Below are 24,027 nucleotides of genomic sequence, written 5' to 3' on the forward strand. Positions count from 1 at the left end.
GGTGCACACAGCACTGGCTGGCTGGTGGCAGGAGCCGAATTTGTCACAGTCCATTAGTGTCATCATTTATTCACTGCTCAAAATGAGTCACAGACACAGAGCAGTCTGGATAATGGGGGTGGCACTGCTGCCAATGCCAGTCAGTATATGTCATGATATGGATGATGAAAGTTGTTGTCTAGGTCATCGTCAGGCGTATGTGGTGTTTTATTGGTAATTTCCCAAAATTTAAAATTTAAATAAATGACCAAAGGCAACAAACAAATGCAGGCCTATATAATAGAATAATTTCAGCTTTATTTCCAATGGATAAACATGAGGGTAAGTCACACACACAACAAGGTGTCCAAAGGCAAAATTCAACCTGTACATTTAAGACATTTCACAAATTAATTCTCTTTGTTACTTCCCTGGCATTAGACAATCAAGGAAATTATCCAGTTAGTTCACAATGTAAACAATTTAATAGTAAACACTGGTTTAACAAAAGTTAATGGTCCACAGTTAATGATTTGGGGGTTACAATTTTCACCATAATTGCTACTTATTTTCAATTGTTACTAGACTCACAAAGCAGCCTTTATAACCTAAGATATGGAGTGGAGAGAAGGGGACGAAGTCTCCATTACTGTTCTATTACATTGACTAAAAGCTCAATAAGAACCCAGCCTCTACGGAGAGAATCCCACCCAATGTGATCACCCACTCTGTTGCCAGAGTCCATTATAAATTGGTAAGATATGTGATCTAGGTGCCCAGCAATGAATAATAATAACGTGGCTTACGTGTTGGCTTGAAGCATGTAACACTATTGGACAGAACAGTCAACACGTATTGTAATTAGGGCACCCAATATGACTGTACAACATAAAATACTGGGATACATAAAGTGGGACGAGCGTGACTAAAAGGTATTGTGCACCCAGCTTATGGATGAGCCTGAAAACATAGCCAGGGTAAACACCAAGGGGGAGATTTTTCATCTCTCTGCGCCAGAAAAAGTTGTAAACCATGTTCCTCAAATTTTGTTGCAAGTGGTGTTTCTACACCGTCTTTGCCTCTTTCTGAAAACGGGCCATGGCGTGGGCCAGCAGGTCCACCCCATTTATCTTTATTTGTGCCTGTTTTCAGGCGCAAATGAAGACAGAAATGTACGGCAGCTCTTAGCTTCAGTCTGGTGCACGGACGGCTGGAGGTGCCCAATAACTGTTGAAGAGGCTGTGCCTCGTCATATATTAGTCGCATCTTCTGGCAGTGCAGGAGATATCATAGGCCGGTGTAAAACACCGGTCTGTCATTAATCTCCCCCCTAGTCCTATTAAACCTTTGTGGACAGTGGTTAAAAGGTGCCTGATAGGCACACGTACAATATATTAAAACATTTGCTGCTGTGACTTTAAATGAATACATGTAAAAAAGCAAGCACATATTGTATAAATGCACAAAAAACCCCATCTGTATTGCTACCCCGAGAAGCTCTTCTGTACGACAGCTTGGGTGCTTGTATTCGATACGGATTCACTGTGCAAGTGCGGAGTACCTTTCTGCATAGACTAAGCAGATAAGAAGCTGCTCATTTATTAAAAGGTAAAAACATTTTGTGCTCAAGAAAATGTTAGAACTAAAAGATCCCCAGCATAAAAAATGCACCTGGAGGTGAGTGATATGGAAAGTGTGCGTTACGTGTAGGCCTAACACTGGACTTAATATACTAGATATGACGTGAGGAGAGCTAGAATAGATCTGCAACATTACAATTTTGGATAGATGTGATCCACCACATTCCATGGACTCCATAGTAGCCATCCATGATACCAGCCGCACATCAGCTCTCATTTATCACTATATGGCCCGACTGGGTTCACACATAGTTCATTGTATTCTAGACATTAAAAGGTCAGAGCGCTCACAATGTGCTATGTATTGCCCACAGGCTCTTTGCACAGAGTATCTGTAAACGGATCATCATGGCACAGTAAATGGAAATGCAAACAGCCCTTCGGAAACCTTTACCTATTCACTTATCCAGACCTATAAGAATCATACCAAGAGATCATCCAGTCTGACAGTTACGTAAGGTAAAACAAGGCGCCGAGTCCACTGCATTATTGGAGGGGAAACGATTACAATGCTGAACATTTAGCAACGTCCTCGGCAAACGCATTTTTAACAAAGCAACTGGATAGACTTTTCCAATCTAAAGATGCAGCAGAGATGAGTAACAAAGTGCTCCCTCTGTATGAGCAGAGCTCAGATATCAGAGATTCATGCGAATAAAGGACAACCGCTGAGCACATGTATGTACGTCAACTTCTACTGCACACGCTCATGCTAGGGAAGAGTTAATGTGGTGAAAGAGGTGTTGGCGATGAGTGCTCTACGTATCAGAAAATGTTGCTACATGAGAAAAAAAAGTGAAGGTGAAAAGAGGGTACAGGACTGAGAATCTTAATGTAGAACACATCACATAGCATCTTACAGCTCAGTCTTTATAAATTCTTAACTAGGCAAGGGAGGTTAGATGGTAAAAATCTTAAAATAGGCAGAGCCCAAGGGCACTCAAGACCAGGGGTAGTCCAAACAAGCAGCTGGCAATCCCTAAATGCCTATGATTTCCCCACAATGCACAGCTGCTGTCCTAAATTAAAATGTAGTATTTATACTGCTGAAGGGCAGGGAAGTTAGGCTACAGTAATTCTGGTTCTTGATGCTATTTGTTTTCATCTACTATATGTTTGGATCACATGATTGAATAGTACAGGAAAATCGAAGAAACTTTGTAATGTATCTTATCACAGAAAAATGCATCCCCCACGCCTCACTCTCAATTGCTCGAATCTGTCTTCAATGAAGAGGTTCAGAAAAATCAGATTACAACCCAGATGTCTCTGGAGAAGGAGGCAAGGTCTGCTGCTGAGAGGCAGACACACAGACAGAGATGGTGCTGCTGGCTAGATGGTGATTTACTAGCTCATTTCACAGCTGGATTCACATCTAAACTAGTATGGCTTATAATGTCCACCATTAATATTTATGACCTCGGGATAGGCCATCAATATCAGATTGGTGGCAGTCTGATCCCCGAAACCCCTGCCAATCAGCTGTCTGAAATGGTTTGAGTTGGAGCACAGTGCCATACATATTATAGTGGCTGTACTTGGTATTGCAGCTCGGATCCATTCACTTGATTGATGTACAGAGATGTCACTGGCCTATGAGAAGTTCCGGGATTCAGACCTCAGCTGATCTGATATTGGTGACCTATCCTGGTTATCAATATCAAATTGCTGGATAACCCCTTTAAGCTGTGCTAATACAGTGTCAATAAAAGTGCTCGGGTTTTCACACGTGCCTTTAAATACATAGCTCCCCCCTACCGAAATGAATATCCCAGCCTTCTATGTGCACCGTTATGTACTCTCATGGTTATAGTTATAACTGTGTGTAGCTGCAATCCTCCATGTAACAATACTGGAAGTGATCCACCTCTGCCATTCCCTCTCTAACGACCACAGAAAATAGGGACGTACAATCTCAGCCGTCGGGTATGTGCACTATATAGCAGTGTTGGTTATGCAAACATTTTATTTCCTCTATTTCATTTTGATGTCTTTTATAGACTGAAAGCAGAGAATACAGCAAACGTATGTCGTTGCCTAAACTCTTCATATATCCTCCAGAGACAAATTTTGTCTATAAAGTTACTCGAGCATACGAGTTACTATTCCTTGACAACCTCAGCACCTGCCACATGGTTTGCAAACTGCTCTTTACAGGCTGTGCTCTCAGTGGCGTCTTTGATGAGATTTCGTAGTGTTAAGGCAGCCATCTTGATGCTGACAACTGTAATTGTATAAGCAAAAGGGAATTTGCTTCCTAGTGCATGAGCTGCAGTCCTGATTATGCACAGCGGAAGAATACTATGTAGAACCAGCGGAAAAATAACCTTACATTCCAACAACAGAATACACCACATCCTGATGATATGTATAAGGATTAGGAATTTCGTTTTTCCCAGTTACAAGTCACAGTAATCCAGGTCATTCCGTGTGCCCCATTTTTGCCTACTATATGAGGGTATGATTCATTTACAGTGTTACCAGTCTTAAAAAAAATGAACATATAGAATAAAAATACCATTACTACAAATATAATCCGGGGTCTGGAAGGCAACAATCAGCAACCTATAGACAGAATAAGTGTGGCTGTGAAGGTACAAAGTAATAAAAAAATCATAATATATGAAATGCAAAATAATGTAAAATGCTCTCAAAAGAACATAGGCAAAAACACTCTTAAGAAACTCTGCAGCTTAAAATATTCCAAATTAATTGCATAGTATCATGAAACGCTAAACCAAAATCAGGGGAAACAAAGTAAACATTACTATTTTAAAGAAAAGAGTCCCATTTTATATGTATATTGCAGTAAGAGGATATGTAGCAGAAATAGAAAACAATGTCCCGATGCTGAAGAGTAGCTCGTCTGTACCTCCAGATTGTCCACAATATGTCCACACTTCTCCACCTGTTTTAGGGCCTTCACAGGCTGGGCCAACCACTTCTTATACCATAAAACTTCCACTGCAGGTTTTTTCAGCCTCTGGGCACAGATGATCTCAGCGTTTAGGCTCCATTAGTCACCCATTGAAGCAGATAGACAGCCAGGACAAGAGAGAGAAGGACAAAAAGGACTACTGAATGGGATCCAAGTCTGTAAACTTTACAGGATATCACCTTGTTCCATTACACATCAATAAAACAACCCCGGGGCCCACGTCCGACCAGGTTTCACCTTTAGAGCTTCTTCAGGGACCAAACTCCAATTTATTCACTCCGATTCCTTGGAGTTTAGTTCCTGATGAAGCCAAAAAGGTAAAACCTAGTTGTACATGAGCTCCCGGGGTGCCTTTACTGATGTGTAATGGAACAAGGCGATATCTTGGAAGTTTTACACAATACAGCAAGGTATTTTATTGTAATATGGATCCTATCGAGTAATCTTTTTTGTCCTTCTCTCCCCTGTTCTGCTGGTGTTTCGGCTTTCATGGAGCGTGGTGACTAATGGAGTCTGAATGCTGAGAAGATCTGTGCCCAGAGGCCAAGAAAACCTGCTGGTGTTATGCTTTGTTTGCGGAGTTCGTAAGACGGAAGAAGGAGTATGGACATACTGTGGACATTGCATGCAATGGTAAAACAAAGTGACTTTTCAGCTCAGAGACATAATTTTTCTACTTCTTGTTGCCGTTTGCTCCACCTCACATCTGCCTTACAGGAGAAGTAGTTTTGATGCAATGTTTTGTGCACAATAGAACAGTAGCAGGCGGTTGCTCTGTCCATGGTGCTGAAAGCTACGAGATGATGGAAAGGAATGCACCGGTTAGTAAGAAAGCAGTGATCAGGAGTTATGTGCGTCATCGCTAAATGCAGTCACAGCTTCAGCAGCTACACACTGCCAATCACTGTATGCAATTGGCATATATCGAACATGTAGGGAGTCTCATACATATCCAATCCCTATTCATTCAGGACCTGGATGGAGCACAAGTGGTAGTTGCAAGCTCAGCGATTTGCTGTTTGGCACTAAAAAGAAAATCGGAGAGATTTATATTTTATGTGAAACATCTGACTCCCTTTCAAATGGCAAGCAATCTCCAGCGGAGCAATTTCTCTGCACCTAGACAAGAGCACAGATTGGCAAACACTTTCCCTAATGTTCGCCTGAAAGCTCAGGAAAAAGCATTTGTGTGTGTTATTTAGCAAATTTTTTTTTTTCAACCAGCAAAGTGAAAATAATCCAGATATCAATTTAGGTCCCTAAACCCGCATGTAAAGCATTACATTTACATAGATCAGACACACTGTCAGCAGGCATGGGGAGATGAGTATACAGCACCCTCTCAATCTTACAAGAGGGAACAGAAACCTAGGCAACTCACTAATCCCCTTTCCCGGCACAACTATTCCATTTTAATTTCAATTTATTCTATTTCTAGTACAAGATCTTCTCCTTCCAGATGCATGTCGAGTTTCACGTAGATCTTCTTGATTGTTCCAGAGACTGGAGAATTCACCAAGGTCTCCATCTTCATGGCACTCAGTACACAGAGAGGCTGTCCCTTCTCAATTCTATCCCCTTCTTTCACCTTAATGTCAATCACTTTTCCTGGCATGGGGGCTCCAATCTGACCTTTTACGTCCTTCAGGGCCTTGGGGTGGAAGTGCATTTCCTGAAAACAAGGGAAAGTTGTTAAAAACAATAAGAGGTCGGGGAGGACCTCAAGAATATACTCAGAATCACTTACTTTACATTTCATAATATTCAGAACTGTGACCATTGTGGTTTTCATGCCTTTTACTGGTATCAGGCAAAGTGTGGTCAATGGTGTACTGATATCTAGGAGACAACCGTGGGGTGTGCTCATGGCGATATATTACTATATATTAATATGTGCATTATTTATACAGTATATCATAAAAATGCTATACTCAGCAGCATTATTTAGCAGAATTTGAGCCGAGATGCTGCTCAATATTCAGCTGAGGGTTAGCAGACAAAATACAATGTTGATGCGGTCTACCAAAAACAATGGGAAACTGTTTGCAGAGCTTTTAAATGCTTACACTCTTTGGATTCCGGATGTGTGTATGCCGCCATTTTTCCTGCAACTACAGTCGTGGCCAAAAGTTTTGAGAATGACAAAAATATTAGTTTTCACAAAGTTTGCTGCTAAACTACTTTTAGAGCTTTGTTTCAGTTGTTTCTGTGATGTAGTGAAATATAATTACACGCACTTCATACGTTTCAAAGGCTTTTATCTACAATTACATGACATTTATGCAAAGAGTCAGTATTTGCAGTGTTGGCCCTTCTTTTTCAGGACCTCTGCAATTCGACTTGGCATGCTCTCAATCAACTTCTGGGCCAATTCCTGACTGATAGCAACCCATTCTTTCATAATCACTTCTTGGAGTTTGTCAGAATTAGTGGGTTTTTGTTTGTCCACCCGCCTCTTGAGGATTGACCACAAGTTCTCAATGGGATTAAGATCTGGGGAGTTTCCAGGCCATGGACCCAAAATGTCAACGTTTTGGTCCACGAGCCACTTAGTTATCACTTTTGCCTTATGGCACTGTGCTCCATCGTGCTGGAAAATGCATTGTTCTTCACCAAACTGTTGTTGGATTGTTGGAAGAAGTTGCTGTTGGAGGGTGTTTTGGTACCATTCTTTATTGATGGCTGTGTTTTTGGGTTGTTGGATGAGAAGCAACCCCACACATGAATGGTCTCAGGATGCTTTACTGTTGGCATGACACAGGACTGATGGTAGCGCTCACCTTTTCTTCTCCGGACAAGCCTTTTTCCAGATGCCCCAAACAATCGGAAAGAGGCTTCATCGGAGAATATGACTTTGCCCCAGTCCTCAGCAGTCCATTCACCATACTTTCTGCAGAAGATCAATCTGTCCCTGATGTTTTTTTTGGAGAGAAGTGGCTTCTTTGCTGCCCTTCTTGACATCAGGCCATCTTCCAAAAGTCTTCGCCTCACTGTGCGCGCAGATGCGCTCACACCTGCCTGCTGCCATTCCTGAGCAAGCTCTGCACTGGTGGCACTCCGATCCCGCAGCTGAATCCTCTTTAGGAGATGATCCTGGCACTTGCTGGACTTTCTTGGACGCCCTGAAGCCTTCTTAACAAGAATTGAACCTCTTTCCTTGAAGTTCTTGATGATCCTATAAATTGTGCTTAGTAGCCACAATATCCTTGCCTGTGAAGCCATTTTATGCAACGCAATGATGGCTGCACACGTTTCTTTGCAGGTCACCATGCTAACAATGGAAGAACAATGATTTCAAGCATCACCCTCCTTTTAACATGTCAAGTCTGCCATTTTAACCCAATCAGCCTGACATAATGATCTCCAGTCTTGTGCTCGTCAACATTCTCACCTGAGTTAACAAGACGATTACTGAAATGATCTCAGCAGGTCCTTTATTGACAGCAATGAAATAAGGTGGAATTTTTTTTTTGGGATTAAGTTAATTTTCATGGCAAAGAAGGACTATGCAATTCATCTGATCACTCTTCATAACATTCTGGAGTATATGCAAATTGCTATTATAAAAACTTAAGCAGCAACTTTTCCAATTTCCAATATTTATGTAATTCTCAAAACTTTTGGCCATGACTGTATACAAATGCCCTGTCCTTGTCCACAAAACGGATAAGAATAGAACATGGTCTATTTATTTTTTTGCAGTACAGCAGAACGGACATACAGATGCAGATAGCACACTGTGTGCATTTTCTGTGGCCCCATAGAAATGAAAGTGTCGTACCTAATCTGCAAAAAATGCGGATCAGATGCGAACCAAACATACGGTCATGGGCATAGCATGAAGCCTTATACTGAAACAACATTGCTTCACTGGGGAAATAACGGCAGTCTTCAGTTTTGACCTTGTTAAACTGCTGAGGGCACTAGGTAGGGGTTGTTGGAAGCAGAACAAATATACTTTTTGTTGAGGGTTATCACCAGGTGCAGTGTGAATAAAAACTTTCATTCTGCTATGTTCTGCTCCTGCAAGTGCCCTGGAGGCAGAGCTTCACTGTGAAAGGCTCTCAGCACTCAGCCCTTCCCATCAGCTCTCAGTGACAGCTGTAGCATCCAACCTGAAGAACACCACAGCTGTCATTCAGAGCAGTGGAGAGGGGTTATAAAACTGCTCAACTCAGGGTGCACTTCACAGTGAAGCACCACCTCCGGGACACTTGCAGCCGCACAGCCCAGTACAATAAAAGTTCATATTTATACTACTTCTGATAATAAAAGTTCCACAATAGGTATGTTTGTCCTGCTCTCCCCAGCTTCTACCCAGTGGTGTCAGCAGTTGACAGTGGTCGAAACTGCTACAGACTTCCTTCAAAGGAGTTTTCCCACCTATGCAATTGAAAGCATATTTCCATCAAAGCATATAGGTAAAAACAGTTGGAACTTTGTATTGAGAACACCATTGTTCATACATTGTGATGCATTTTCTGCCCATACTATTACTGTCTACCCATGTGAACTACTTATGAAGCCACTTTACCTTCATGGCCTGAGTATCTTTAACAAGGAGGGATCGAAGTTGACCATTGAGCTCAAAGAAGACTTCCCTTTGACCAGCCTTGTTCAGATCCCCTAGAGCAAGGGCTTTGATGTGTAGTGTCTTCCCTCTTTCCAGTTCCACCTGAGAAATTAAACAATAGTTGAAACTTGATGGAAAAGTAGAAGTAAGAGTTTGCAGTAGATCGTTTAGCCATCATTCCATTTCTACAATGTTTACTCATAGTCCTTGACCGGTTTGCAAACATCTCTAGACTCTGCTGTGTATCAGAAAGCATTATAGTCTAGCTAGAACACACACAATACAAGGACAGATCCTTGTTAGTTTCATGTTGTTTTGGCTGTTCAGCTTTTTCATGGTATTAGACTTTCCTGATCGACAACATCCCACATGCAAATAATATAGTTTTAGTTTTTACTTAAAAGGAACCTGTCAAGAGATTCATATTGCCTGAACCACGGGAAGCAGAACACCCCAACAGGCTCCCTCATTAGAGAGAGTCATGTTTTAGTCTGAATACCTGAAGAACCTTATAGAAAAGATGGTTTACAAACCAACCGGGACCAGGGAGACGCGTCACAGGGAGACCCCCCGTTAGGTACTTTGTGCCTGGTTTAATTGATATGCCTCTCATAGTTTTTCTATTTTGTTTTTGTCAAGACCTTACTAAAAGGTATGCTTATTTATAGGTAGGTACGTTCTCACTAACATTATAATGCAAGAGGGAGACCACTGCAAGACCACTTTCCTCTGTTACTTCAAAGAGGGTTAATACTGATGAAAAATAAACCTAGGTTGATAAAATGTAAAATTATGGCTGCAATACCTGGATCTACTGTAGTTCAACTGAACCACAGGTCACCATAGAGTGACATGAACAGCGTCAAAATGTGACTATACTTCCATACATTGTTTATACCGGGTGTCTTACAAATAGGGGCTATTATGTTCTGTATTAAACATACCTCAAATTCCTCAGCTATTTTAGGTCCCTCCAAGAAGAGGCGAGTATTGAGACATTCAACTGGACCAAACTGAGTACTAAAGTCCTTGTACTCATCAAATACTTTGGGATACATAGCAGCAGACATAACATCCTCCGGAGTGATATCATCATATTTGCTCTTCAACCCTTCTTCCAGTTTTGTAAAATCCATTGATGGCAATGTGGCTCCAGGTCTACCTTCAATGCGTGGTAGGTCTTTCAAAACCTGTAGGTTAAGGTAGGTAAGCGATTTTAAAATTTCTGGCCAAACTTTCCTCATCAAACCAGCCCTCAATGGATCTCTGACACTCAGACTAATCTTAGGTCTGCAGAATATTTAAGGGTATGGAAATGTGGACATATGCTATTTTTATATTTCATAATTCAACAAATAAAAATGCCACATTCTAATTCTTACCGCCATTTGCTGATAGCAATGATCGTTACATCTGCACTTTTATGAATAAATATCCGGTTTCCATTTTATGACCATATAAACAAAAATGCTCACAGGGCAACATATACGAATGAAATCTATCACTACACTAGACACATCAATCTGCTGCACCTGTAAACCACTGTGGCACAGATCTATTAACCAGAAATCAAAGCTATTTGTGCCATGCATTTTAATTTGTAAAAGTGGAGTGAAAAGTGGACGTGACTCGCTGTTTGGCCAGCATTTAGACAATAGGTAGGAGGAGGGACAGAAAAGTTGAAGAAACATCTCTAAACATATTTAAAATATCTGAGCACTGCACAACCCTCTGATATATCGATCACAAATAATGTCAACCTTACCTCCATCTAATCTTACGTTAAAAATCCCCCTTGTGATATACAGTATGCCCTCATTAGTATTTACAATCCTAAATTACTGTGGAGGTTATAGGATAGCATCAGAAATTCAGGAAGTCATTAATACCTATAGAAAAGTGAACTTACCTTTGAGCGCAATGGCTCTGGGAAACCACCATAAGGAATTCCAACAAAACCTTGCAGGTATTCCACCACCGAGAGCGGGAAGGAGAGTTCATCTGCCATTGTTTCAACCTCTTCACGTGACAAGCCATTGTGTACCATAAACTGGGCCAAGTCTCCCACAATCTTGGAGGAAGGTGTTACCTAGTAGAACAATGGTAAGAAGAGATCACTCATCTGTTTTCAGGTCATCGAGTTTGCAACTTGCTCAGATGTCATTGACTGAAAGAAAGCGAATCCTCTCCAAAAGTCCACCTCTGTGAGAAGACCACTACTGATCTACTCCACATTTTTCTATGACAGTCTTTCAATTCCTCTATATCGTCCCCCATTTTTTAAAAGGACCATTTATCTAAAATACTATTTGTATTGCAATTTTGTGTGAGGCCTCAAGAGTTTTCACCAGGGTCCTGATACTGATGACCTATCCTCAGGATAGGTCATTAACAGCCGATTGTCTAACACCCTGCACCCCTGACGATCAGCTGTTCCCTGAAGTCTCCAACCCTGGAGCTACCACTTTGAATGAAACAGGAAGCACAGCTCTGTGCAAAGTGTAGCAGCCATGCTGGGTTACAGTTAGGTATGGGCTGGAGACTTCAGGGAACAGCTAATCGGAAAGGGTGCAGGGTGTTGAGACTCGTGGCGATCAGATGCTAATGTCCTATCCTGAGGACATCAGTATCAGTAGTCTGGAAAACCACTTTACCAATTACCACAGTAAAAATTCATTATGCCATTTGGCATAATCCCCAGTAGTCCAAATCTGACGAAGAACTGCCCAACTGTCCAGTATTTTCATGGTCCAAAAAACTCTTGAAAGTTTTAGCTGCCAGTTAAAAGCAGACAGCGACACATGATTATGGCGGCGGCCATCTTGCCTGAGCTGTTCTTAACAGCATTTAGAAAGCATTAGGAAAATTGCTTTACGGCAGCCACATGGGCCATAGACACAATGGTCAGGAGGGGACCTCATTGACTTCTATGGGACAGTTTACCTCCCTATCACCTATTGTGAATGGAGGATCCTGTCTTATCTATACACAGAGATATCATCATTACAGGCAGGATTAGAATGACAGATAGGCAGGTAACTGCAGTAAAGTGATCTGTACAGACCAAGAAGTAGCGCCTATTATTAGGCTTAGTTGCCAGTGTGAAAATTCTGCAGGATTTTATGTTTTTTGTTTAAATATAGATATTAACATGGGAAAATGACACATTCCCTTTAAAGTGTTTCTGACATCTTAGTAGAAGGATTTTCCTACTATGTCACAGGAGAGAAGTGGAGATGTTACTGTCCTGTGACGGCTTCTTTTTCATGTAGTGTAGAAGGACTTAAAGGTTAATACTTGTTCTCTCTGGTGAGGTTGGTGCAGTTTATCAAAATAGTTAATTATTAGAGCAGCTATTTCATTATCTTGGGTCTTCATCTACATGGGTGTTAACATCTACTTTTTTTTTGCTCATCTATCATAGCTCCTTCCCAAGCTATTAGAAACAGCGGCCAATTAATTCAAGATCGGAACCTGTCAGGGAGCATTAATTAAAATGAATTATAATGCGCAACTTAAGTCTGATAAATTCATTAAAAACTCGACCCTCTATGTGCATATTGCTTTAAACCAGGGCTGTATGTGGCACTGAAAGGCGGTTAGATCCCAATTAAGAAAACCAGCACAGAAAACCATCCTCCGGTGGGGTCATGGGTGTCTCACAGTATACAGCACACAAAGTTCATGATCTATTAATAAACAAGTTAAAGTAAGTGAATTTCGTTCTGCACTATTCCAGCTCAAACGTTCAGATAAAAACAAAGCCGGTAAAGCGCAGAGTAACAGACGATGTCATGCTGCTGCTGAACTCTCGCCTACAGACATGATATGACAGGGAGGTCAATAAAACAACCAACTACATAAGGTGAAATATATGGGACCTGTAGCAATTGATTAAAGATCACAGCCTGCCGACTTCACATTGTTGCTGTAAATCAAGTTGTAATTGTAAAATCTCTCTGTATACTGAAGAGTTCTACATTACAGTGCCGAGATTTCTGGACCCCATACAGTAAAAAAATGATCAGGGATCCCTTCCTTGTCACCCAGCTTTACAACAATTCGCTTTACAGTATGAACGCTACATGGAAATTACACAGTGATCTGTACCAGGGGGTCCAGGTGTACCTATAACGTCATTATATTTATTCTTCAGATTCCAAAATTCTCTGCTGATTCATTTAATATATTTATATATTATAATCCTAGAATTCTGGCTGCCAGGCTGGAACTCAATACATGGAGATTTCTAAATCTTCAATTTAATTCCATTGTAAATCCATCTTTAGTAAGCTCCCCCTGGTGGTGGCTACTCATAGCCAGAATATTGTGATGTAAAGGGAATCTGTCACCACAATTCTGGACTGTTCGGTAGTCATACATGAGTAGTCCTGCAGACAAGGAGTCCAGATTGCTATTTTTTATTTCCCTACTGCCCCTGTTCTCCCATCCGCAATCAAAACTGTGCTGGAATACATAATGGAGAGGACTTGTGCACATGCACAGCAGTCCTCACAATGTATTTAAACTCTGACGCCAGGGGAACGTGGGGCAGTAGGAAAATAAAAAATACTCATCAGGACTCCTTATCTGCAGTACTAATGTATTAGATCCTGGTGACTGATTTCATATAATTCTACAGCAGCTGGCAACCTAGAGGGCACTACCACTTCTGCTGTTCTGTCTGCGATCATGGAGTCAAGAAAGTCACATTTAAAGGGTTTGTACAGAATTAGATAACTGTGCTGCATTTATTTCAGAGACAGGACCACATCTATCAGTGGTTTGCCTATGGTAATGTAGTTCAGAATCACTGAAGTGACTAGGAAGGAGCTGCAATACCACATGCAACTTGTGGCCAGGCGTGGCACTGTGTTTTTATAATTCTCGTCAAACCCTACACTTATTTTCAGTTGAATCTATGCTGATGATAGAGATAGAGACCGGTGTGTCGTAAGTATTCTGTTCCAATTTAGGCCGTACACTGAAGAAATGACTGAGAAATTTTAGATAAATTGATGAAACCATATCAGACTCCATTAATAATTAGACTTCTCTAGAAACAGATGTAGGTGGAGAACCACCTATGGAATGCATTCATAAGGGACATGTAGAAAAGATACTTTTATTATATTCATGTTATTGCCTGTACTGGTATGAAGGGAATGATAAAAGCTTCTTGTATGCAGATAACCTTGTAACCACTTTACCTCATTGTCCATCAAGCTGGAATGTCTGCCATGTAAAGTCTTCACTTTCATTATAATAGACTTCATTGTAGGTAACTATGTGATTTATTGGCCATCACAGCGCATATACGAGACGCAGAGCGACATATTATTACCTTGATAACATCTCCCAGAAGTTTGTTGGCTTCAGTATATGCCTTCTTCACCTCCTTGAACTTGTTCCCCAGCCCCATACTGTGAGCCTGGAAATGAAGGTTGGTGTATTGGCCTCCAGGGATCTCATTCTCGTAGACATCCGCGTTTCCAGATTTCATGGTTGCTGTACAGTCAAAGGCAGCATAGAGACCTCTAGCTACTTCCCAATACTCGCTGTAGTCAAAAACCTTCTCCAGCTGGATTCCTGGGAGGAGTAAAAAACACTAAATCAGTGAAATTGCATTTAAATAGGGTGTCTGGGACTAGAAAACATGTCTCTGCTTTGTTTTCGCCCAGAAATTGTATTAATCTTCATGAGCTAGGTCTGGAATCATGTCTATTCATGTGAATGCAGAGCAACAATACCAGACACAGCCCAGGGACAAAGAGCATTATTCTCGTACAACCCTTCTATAGAGGATCTGTCAGCGCCTTGGACATCTCTATTTCAGTAAAGACCTGCATTTCCCATAATGTAACAAATTCTGGAGCATCTTTTCTTCGAACTGTTTCTTGTGTTGTTCCTGTTATTCCTCCCAAGGAATAAGATGACATCTTTAGGAAGAACAGCACAGTGTAGAGACCGGAGAAAAGGGGATCAGACATAGTGGCGAGAGGTCTCCGTATATAAGAACCTGTCCATAGACACAGTGGTAAAAGCTCTGCCGCCCTAAGCTAAAACCTGAATGAATACTTTATTCCTGCGAGTTAGAAAAGGTTACAGCCAGCAGAGTGTCCTGCTTACAGTACGTGCTTCCTCATAGATAGTGTGATCATCAACATATAAAACACAATTAAAAAGAAATACAGCGCGGTGCGATCACATGCTCTACTGCATCACATTAACCATCAACTGGAGTCAGGGACGAACTGGGAACTTAAAGGGGTTGTCCAGGTTCAGAGCTGAACCCGGAGATACCCAGAATTTCACCCATGCAGGGGCCCTGACATTTCATGCTCCGATGCTCTCCTTTCCCCTACACTAAATCAGGCAGTGCAAAGGCATTTTCAGGAGTTCTGGTGACTAACTGGGCTCTCCTTAGGGCTGCCAGGCGGAGGCTTCCGCCCAGCAGTGAGCCTAGTGACGTCACCGGCACTGATGCGCAGGCTTTAGTGCTGCACTAGCCTGTAAAAAGGCTAGGGCAGCGCTAAAGTCAGCCCATCAAAGCCGGTGACGTCACCGAATACACCGCTGGGGGGAAGCCTCCACCCAGCAGTGTATTATTGTAAATAAAAAAGCCCTTGCACTGCGCAATCCAGCGCAGAGCAAGGGAGCACATAGGAGCATGACATGCTCCGATGCTAACATCAGAGGGGCTGCCTGGGTGAAAATATGGGTATCAGATCTGAACCCGGACAACCCCTTTAAAGGAGTTATCCATTTGTACAAATACCCCCACAATGCACGGGTCCCTCTGATAGAAGATACTTATCCGGTCCCCGACACCTACATCCCTCCGGATCCCTGCACAGCCGCAGATCAACACATCCCGCAACGGGGAGCAGCAGACAATAGCAGGCTGCAACACTGACCAGCCTCCCTAGCGTCACCCGAGATGCTAGGGAGCATGGTCAACCTCACAGCCCCTTATTGGTTGCCGGGGCCCGGGTGGGTATTGTCTATAGGAGGGGCTCGGGCATTGTGGGAGGTATCTGTACTATTGGATAACCCCTTTAAAGTGGCTCTGGAAAAAAAAACTAAAAGTGGCCCCAAGTTGTAGGCGAGTCCAAATTTACAGACGGCTGGAAATAAAGTAGGCAGGACCAATACAAGCCACAAGTAGGCAGGGACAAAAGAAATATGTGGGGCTAGAAATAATGTAGTGCAGCACAAAAATCACAGTGCAGGATAAAATACTGCCCTAGCACCATACTGAGGTGATACAGTTGAATTCAGGAGGGCAGTGGAGGTGGCAGTAAGGTGCATAAGTAGCTTATATTCCTAGGATTAATTAATGCTGGAAGAATCAGATCGTTGTACCTGGCCAGTGGCCGTGAGGAGGACTCTGTGACCCACTGAGCATCAGCCCACCTGGTAACTTTCCTGTAGGGTATATAGCCAGTCTGTCCCTGACCGGAGTCCTTCACACCTGAACAGATGATACCGGTGAACAAGGTGTATGGGACAAAGTAGAGCACTTCTATCATCTGTTCCGTGCGTTTCCGATGTTGTCAGAGATCTCCACTTCCAATGCCGCACAATGAAGGCTTGGGACAATGCATCATTAAAATGTGCCCATAAAAGATACTATCAACTACTACTGCATGAAAACTGAGGGGGTAAACCGCATGGTACAATGGGTCATAGAAATATTTTGTGAGTATTTCAGAATATTATAAGTATATTATCCCCTGTACAATCCAAATACAATTTACAAGCATTCTGCTTATGATGTATATAGGACAGACAAGCCCAATGGTCCTAATCTGTGCCCCATTAAAAAAATACCTGTCCATGGTCCCACCATGCCCATGATGCTGCCTAGTTGCCGGTCACTTCCGGCCCCCACAGGACCAGGCAGTGGCTAAATCCTGTGACTGCAGCAGCTGATCACAGGCCTCAGCAGTCACATCTTGAATGGCATGTCACTGTTAGGGCTCATGCCCACAACAGTCGCCCCGGTGGGTCCGCAATACACGGGGCACTGGCCGTGTGCATTCCGCATCATTTGAATTAGTGAAAATTAGTGCATGCATTACATTTTTGCGGTACGGACCGTCAGATGCGGATCGCTGACCCCATTCAAGTGAATGGGTCCGCGATCCGCATGTGGCTGCCCCACGATTGTGCCCGTGCATTGAGGACTGCAATTTGTGGTCTGCAGCACGAGCACTGAGCGCTTACGCTCGTGGGCATAAGCCCTTAAGATGGCGTCCCTGAGTGTCCTCCTCCAGAGGGCTTCTTCACCTGCTCTACACCACAGAATCTGGATGACAGGTCTTATTGTGCAGCCATGTGTACATGAGATCACACTGAGTACAGATTATCACATACAGATGTAGCAGGGTTAACACTCAAACTCTTAACTCAAATTTCTTAACTCATCGTGTTATCTTGAAACAAAAGCCATTGAAAAGCAATTGAAGGTGTTTGCTTAACGCATTTAATTTAGATAACACATCTCATAAAGCATGAGTGTTAACTCTACTACATCTGTATAGAGGACATACTTCATCACACAGACTGTGAAGGGGATAAATCACTGCTACTGGAACAGAAAATTTCTGCGGCAAATGTATGTTTACATAGGCGGCACCTCTCTGACCCGCACTTGTAGAATCTTTTTTCATTCCAGCCGCGTATCCTTGGGCTGTTTGCTCTCAAAATAGCTAGACGACAAACTACTCCCCAGCGATCCACCTTTCTTCACTACAAAGTAACTTCCCTTTATTAGAACCTCTGCCAATATCTCGTCCTGATATGGGCACATTATTTCTCACAGTGTTCTCTATCCCTGGATAATCCTTACTATATGCGGCTGCATTCAAACTGGCTGGTATGTGGTCAGTATCAGCTCAGCATCTTTATCCAACAAGGATGTGAAAACCTTTCTGCGGACCACCTTGACGGCCCTATCTATTGTCCATTTAGGGTACAAAGACAGGGAAAGACTACGTCTCACAATATTACAAATAAAGGGGTGACTCACTTTTTAGCTCCAAATCCTCAAAAACTCTCTTCTACAGCATTATGTTCTTTATTGTTCTATTAAACCCCATTCTACTATGAGAGGGCAATGTAATGAGCACAGGGTAGAGATGTTCAGGGAACGGGTGGCCTAGGATTGAGAATACAGTAATTCATTCACCTTCAGTGGTTTTAATATTTTAATGCTGAGTGGTGTATATTGTTTGCCGATGAATCACAACATTAAACCTATACTCCAAACTTACATGTGGCACAAAAGGGGTTATCGGAAACGTAACCTAACAACAGGCATCCCAGCGTGCCGCTGCCAGGCTTTTTAAACAGGGTAAAATGCCAGCTGCTAATCACTGCTTAAGAGGCAGCACTCCCAGGACACATGTAACACTTGCAATTTGTTGCTTTTAAAGCCCAGACTGCATGCCAAAATGAATGCCAGGGAGAACACAGGGGGGACGTTAATACACAGGCACTATGAAAGGGATTGTCTACATAAGTAAAAGGATAACACTGTAAGGACCTGCGACAGAAGTGCCTCCACAGACAATCCGCCTGCTCTACCCCTGCTATGGAAATCTGTACCGTCCATCCACGTCAAAGGGATTCATTAAAAAAGTGCTGTAACATCAGCGAATACTGCGTTCAGATAATGTCAGCAAGACTAAATGAGGCATCAGTATTATTCTAAAATGGTAAAGTACAAAACTGTATATTACATTTATCATATATAAACTGCATACATACAGAAGGCATAAACTGGGAGTCTGTATAGGAAAAATTGAGGTTTGCTCCTCTATAACGATATGTTTGGTTTTGTATAAATAGGCGATACCCCCAAAAACTGAAATGGGCCATTGCTTTGCTGTGTGGCAGCGTCAATACGCAGGACAGAAGAGAGCTGATATTACAGCCTGATGTCAGGTCACACTTTGGCTCGAAATAGAAATGATCGAAAAAGATGAAATCGCCTGAAAGGTAAATGATGTACTGAATGTGGCACATGTCCTCTTAACGCTTCCGTCGTGACCACATACCATGCAGACTGTATTGTGGGTCAGTAAATAATATACCAGCGCTGATCCTGAGGGGTACACTTGTGGATACAGCTATATCTTCACATGGACTACATACCATATTTTCCTGACTATAAGACGCACCCCAGGTATGGGCAACAGAAAAAAAAAAAATGCTATGCTAAATGTACACAGCAAACACAGCACTGCTCCATGCACACATAGCTTTGCTACATGCACACAACAAACACAGCTTTGCTACACGCACACTCACTGCTATGCTACATGCATACAACAAACACAGCCCTGCAACACACACAGACATAGGGTAGGTGTTTAGTGAAAACTCCTTTTTCTGCACTTCCCATCTTGCCCCCCTCACTGGTGACATCATTGAAGGTCCTTAGGCTGCAGATCGATGCATTCTTCTCCGTAACTGCAGATTAAAGACCTTCGGCCTGAGTCGTCTGCTGCACTGCATGTGCTGAACCGTGCTCCTCTCCTGCCTGCACTGATCGGTGTTGAGCAGAGAGAGACAAGTGTGCAGGTGCCACCCTGACTGCAGACTATAAGACACAAGGACTTTTTAGTCCAGAAAATTACTATGTTCTGTATGTAACATAGCAAAGCATGTATTTACTACTAGACCAATAAAAGCCAAACATGCTTTCATACAAAGTTACCTGTGTCCAGTTCTGTGCCCTTTGCACATGCCACCAGAGCCCCCATACTAGGCTGAGAAGTCATCCCAGACATGGAGTCAACCGCTACGTCCACAATGTCAGCTCCAGCTTGTGCACATGCCAGCATAGAAGCCACCCCGGCACCAGCTGTGTCATGGGTATGCACATGAATTGGGGTGTCGGGAAATTTGTCTCTGAGAGCTCGAATCAGCATATCTGAAGATTTGGGTTTCAACAGTCCTGCCATGTCCTAGAAGACACAAAACCAGATATAAAGATTTTGGTATGCCTACTGCATGAGGGTCTTGGAGGGACAGGAACATTCTTACAATCATTAATTACAATTAGAGTAAATTCAGAATTCGCACTCACAAGTAAGATTTCCTGCACAAAAAGACTGAGCAATTTTAGAAAATGACCACAGAATAATTTCCTTTGGACTATATAAATGCAGATACAAGTACTGTACACCATCAGGCAAGGGCTACATGGCGACACTGGTCGCAGCCAGGATTGCAGAGTAGAGGTGATCCCATAGAAATGAATGGGGTCACCAATGGTTACTCTGCAATCCTGGCCACGACCAGGGTCGCCGTGTAGCCCTATCCTTATCGTATTTGCGGCGCCACAGGCTGCTGAAAGGAAATAATCATTGTAAAATGAAAGCTATGGCATTTTTCCAAAGTTTTATATACAGTACCTTTATGCACAAGATGTGTGTTCCAGCTTTGACAAGCTCTTCAGCCAGATTTACGTAGTAATCCAATGTGTACTTGGTGCGAGTAGGGTCTGCCACATCCCCAGTATACGAGATGGCAGCTTCTACGACCCCACCAGCTTGGCCTGCTGCTTCCATACCCAAAATCATATTAGGTAGATAATTCAGAGAGTCAAACACCCTGAAGATATCCATTCCATTCTCTTTCGCCACTTCACAAAACCTGAGTAAAGAAACAGTTAAACCATTGATGATGAAAGTGCCCCGGACCTACAGGTAAAAAAGTAAGATGAGCCCGTGATCTTTCACCAGACTTACTTGAAAACTGCATTATCAGGGTAGTTGGTGTATCCCACAGCATTTGCACCTCTGAGAAGCATTTGGAAGGGTATGTTAGGGATGAGCTCCCTTAATTCTTGTAGTCGTCTCCAAGGGCATTCATAAAGGAATCGCATAGCAACGTCAAAAGTTGCACCTATCACCAGAAAAAAATATTCAGTTCTCCGCCTGTGAGCAAGCGGTACTACCACAGCGCAGTCAGACAGCAGTACTATGTTCCGGACAGTTAACCATCAGCTCACACACTCCGTTCAGTTACACATGGAGAATGAAGTGAAGCAAGTCATGATAATCATTCAAGCACATCAGTACAATGCAACAGTCTAAAACCAGAGGCACATTACCAGATTTATATACTGACAGGCACCGACGAGAGACCCGGTCATTCTGAAAGTTGCTTGACCGTCATCAGAAATGAACTTCACTTTACAAAGACTTCATCTGCTACACCACCACCAACACGCTGTACGGCACATTACTAGCTTGAGCAGTATGCTTTCATAGATACTGAACAATGTACTGTAAAAAACAAAGCCATACTTATGTGCGCTGTGTATGCGCCTACTAGACTTCTGGATGGTGCCGTGCCCATAAACACACACGCCAGGCTGCAGTCACATCCATTGTGGCATGACTGACATCTTAAAGAGGTTCCAATGTTATCAGAATCTCTGCTGAAATCTTGTTCAGTCTATCTTCCACCTTACTGCGCATGCGCAGATGAAGCAGAAGCAAATACATCCAGATTCACTGCACTATGAGTTGGAAGGCAGGAGACAGAGTTATGGAGAACACTGGAGCCTCTTTGGATATCAATCATGCCATGGTGGACGTGATCACAGCCCAGAGTGCATGACACTAACCAGATAGCTGGTGGGAGGTAAACTGCATTCACCACGTACAGAAATAGAAGTTTGTTTTTACATAATTCAGTATTAGTCTCCACAAAAGTATACAGCTAAAGCTAGTAACATGCTGATTAATATGTTGTTGTTGGTGTAGGAGAGGAAAACCATGTCACAGGTGGTGTAGGAGAGGAAAACCATGTCACAGGTGGTGTAGGAGAGGAAAACCAAGTAACAGGCGGTGTAGTAGAGGAAAACCAAGTGACAGGCGGTGTAGTAGAGGAAAACCAAGTGACAGGTGGTGTAGTAGAGAAAAAACAAGTGAAAGGAGGTGTAGTAGAGGAAAACTAAGTGACAGGTGGTGTAGTAAAGGAAAACTAAGTGACAGGTGGTGTAGTAGAGGAAAACCAAGGCAGAGGTGGTGTACTAGAGGAAAACCAAGTGACAGGTGGTGTAGAGGAAAACCAAATGACAGGTGGTGTAGTAGAGGAAAACCAAGTGACATGTGGTGTAGTAGAGGAAAACCAAGGCAGAGGTGGAGTACTAGAGGAAAACCAAGTAACAGGCGGTGTAGTAGAGGAAACCAAGTAACAGGTGGTGTAGTAGAGGAAACCAAGTGACAGGTGGTGTAGTAGAGGAAAACCAAGTGACAGGTGGTGTAGTAGAGGAAAACCAAGTGACAGGTGGTGTAGTAGAGGAAAACCAAGTCAGAGGTTCTCTAAAAGATATACAGCATACAAATAATAAATCTGGATGCTAGTGATATGCCATCAATGTCCCAGATAGAAATACCCCTATAAGGCCTCTCCAGCACAGGAATGGAGGATTAACTGGGAATCCCATAGAGTACCTATTCCCTAGGTTTGATTGAAGCCATGCAGTTTTTTAGACCGTACCTCCCCAATTTTCCAAACTGAACAGATTGTTAAAATTGTGCGAGACAAATGGAGAGATCTTCTTAAGGTCGTGAGTTCGGACACGTGTAGCTAGTAGTGACTGGTGGGCATCTCGAAATGTGGTGTCCATAAGCAGCATTCCTTGGTGCTTGCGGACGGCCTTTGCAAAGCCCTCTGGACCTTCGCGAAGAAGGACATCTCTAAATCCTGGAGGTGGCTCACCTGACATAAAGGAAAAGCAATACTGAGAATTACAGCTGATTGTACACACAATATCATACTGTATAATATGACGTCTCCCCGGCTTCTATATAGTGCTAGTCATATTCTGTATTCTAAGATGTGAAAAATATCCACATCTGTCCAAGTGATCCCATAATCATGAACTATCAACATGGATCTAATGACCCCCCCAGTTCTACTGGCAGACGATACATGAATCTATCCGCCAATTAAAGCATTATTCACAGAGAACGCTGAGGCAGGCAAAGAAATATCTATAGCTAATTTCCTTGACTGAGTCACAGTTCCAGTTTACAGACCCAGGAGTATATCACATTGCATATTAATCTCATAAACTGATAAAAAATGAACTGTAGTGCTGCATTACTTACTCATTGAAATAGGTGGTACAACAGGATCAATAGCTGATGGCTTGGCTTTAACCGGAATGGGTGTAGTTGGTCCATTCACCATCACGTGACCTGTAAATCATCATTCATTCATTACTCTCTGGGGCTCATTCATTCACTTAGCTCCATATTTTATTTATTTTATGCACTTATATATCGCTACTATATTCCGCAGCGCTTTACAGACATTAGCATCCAACTGTCCCCAATGGGGCTCACAATCTAAGGATTCTGCAATGCATATATGGACAAGTGTACACTGTATACAGGCCAGCTCTCTTACCTAGATAATAAAGGAGCTTCTGTGCTCTGTTCTGAACCGGTCGTAGGTTGATGAGGTCAGGATTTTCATCGATAAACTGGGTGTCCACTGTTCCATGGAGAAACTGATGATTATTCAAGACGTTTTGCAAGAAAGGGATATTGGTCTACAAGAAAAACATGTTGCCAATGTCAAGTCTGTTCCTCAATGTAAAGAAGTATAATGCCAGAAATACCATATAGCAAGCAGAATCAAACTGTGACATAAAGGCACCACCGCGACAACGTGACAAACATTTTCAGAAGCTATTCCTAGCTATAAAATCTGTGTAATGACCGAATATAGACACCTATCCAAATCCGGCAAGGGTTATCGTTTAGAAATATAAAATATAAAATATATAAAATATAGAATATAAAATATAGAATATAAAATCAGTGATACAGTCCTAACCTCAGTATCTGAGGAAAGGGATTTAG

At 42.5% G+C, this 24,027-nt stretch overlaps 1 protein-coding gene across 2 annotated transcripts in view; it reads right to left on the minus strand.

The window, feature by feature from the left end:
- Positions 1–274: 274 nt before the first annotated feature.
- Positions 275–24,027, minus strand: part of PC (pyruvate carboxylase) — a 495,508-nt gene continuing 471,755 nt past the window's right edge. For both annotated transcript variants that reach the window (XM_040410263.1, XM_040410262.1), the window contains 11 exons: positions 23,570–23,714; positions 23,269–23,358; positions 22,655–22,876; positions 20,893–21,049; positions 20,557–20,797; positions 19,857–20,106; positions 14,475–14,719; positions 11,040–11,219; positions 10,075–10,320; positions 9,092–9,232; positions 275–6,229 (listed from right to left, as the gene is read on the minus strand). In XM_040410263.1, coding sequence (XP_040266197.1) covers positions 5,981–6,229; positions 9,092–9,232; positions 10,075–10,320; positions 11,040–11,219; positions 14,475–14,719; positions 19,857–20,106; positions 20,557–20,797; positions 20,893–21,049; positions 22,655–22,876; positions 23,269–23,358; positions 23,570–23,714 — 2,166 coding nt within the window. In that variant the 3' untranslated portion in view covers positions 275–5,980. The remainder of the gene's footprint in view (positions 6,230–9,091; positions 9,233–10,074; positions 10,321–11,039; positions 11,220–14,474; positions 14,720–19,856; positions 20,107–20,556; positions 20,798–20,892; positions 21,050–22,654; positions 22,877–23,268; positions 23,359–23,569; positions 23,715–24,027) is intronic.

The sequence above is a fragment of the Bufo bufo genome, chromosome 10, assembly GCF_905171765.1.
Source record: "Bufo bufo chromosome 10, aBufBuf1.1, whole genome shotgun sequence".
Taxonomy (NCBI): domain Eukaryota; kingdom Metazoa; phylum Chordata; class Amphibia; order Anura; family Bufonidae; genus Bufo; species Bufo bufo.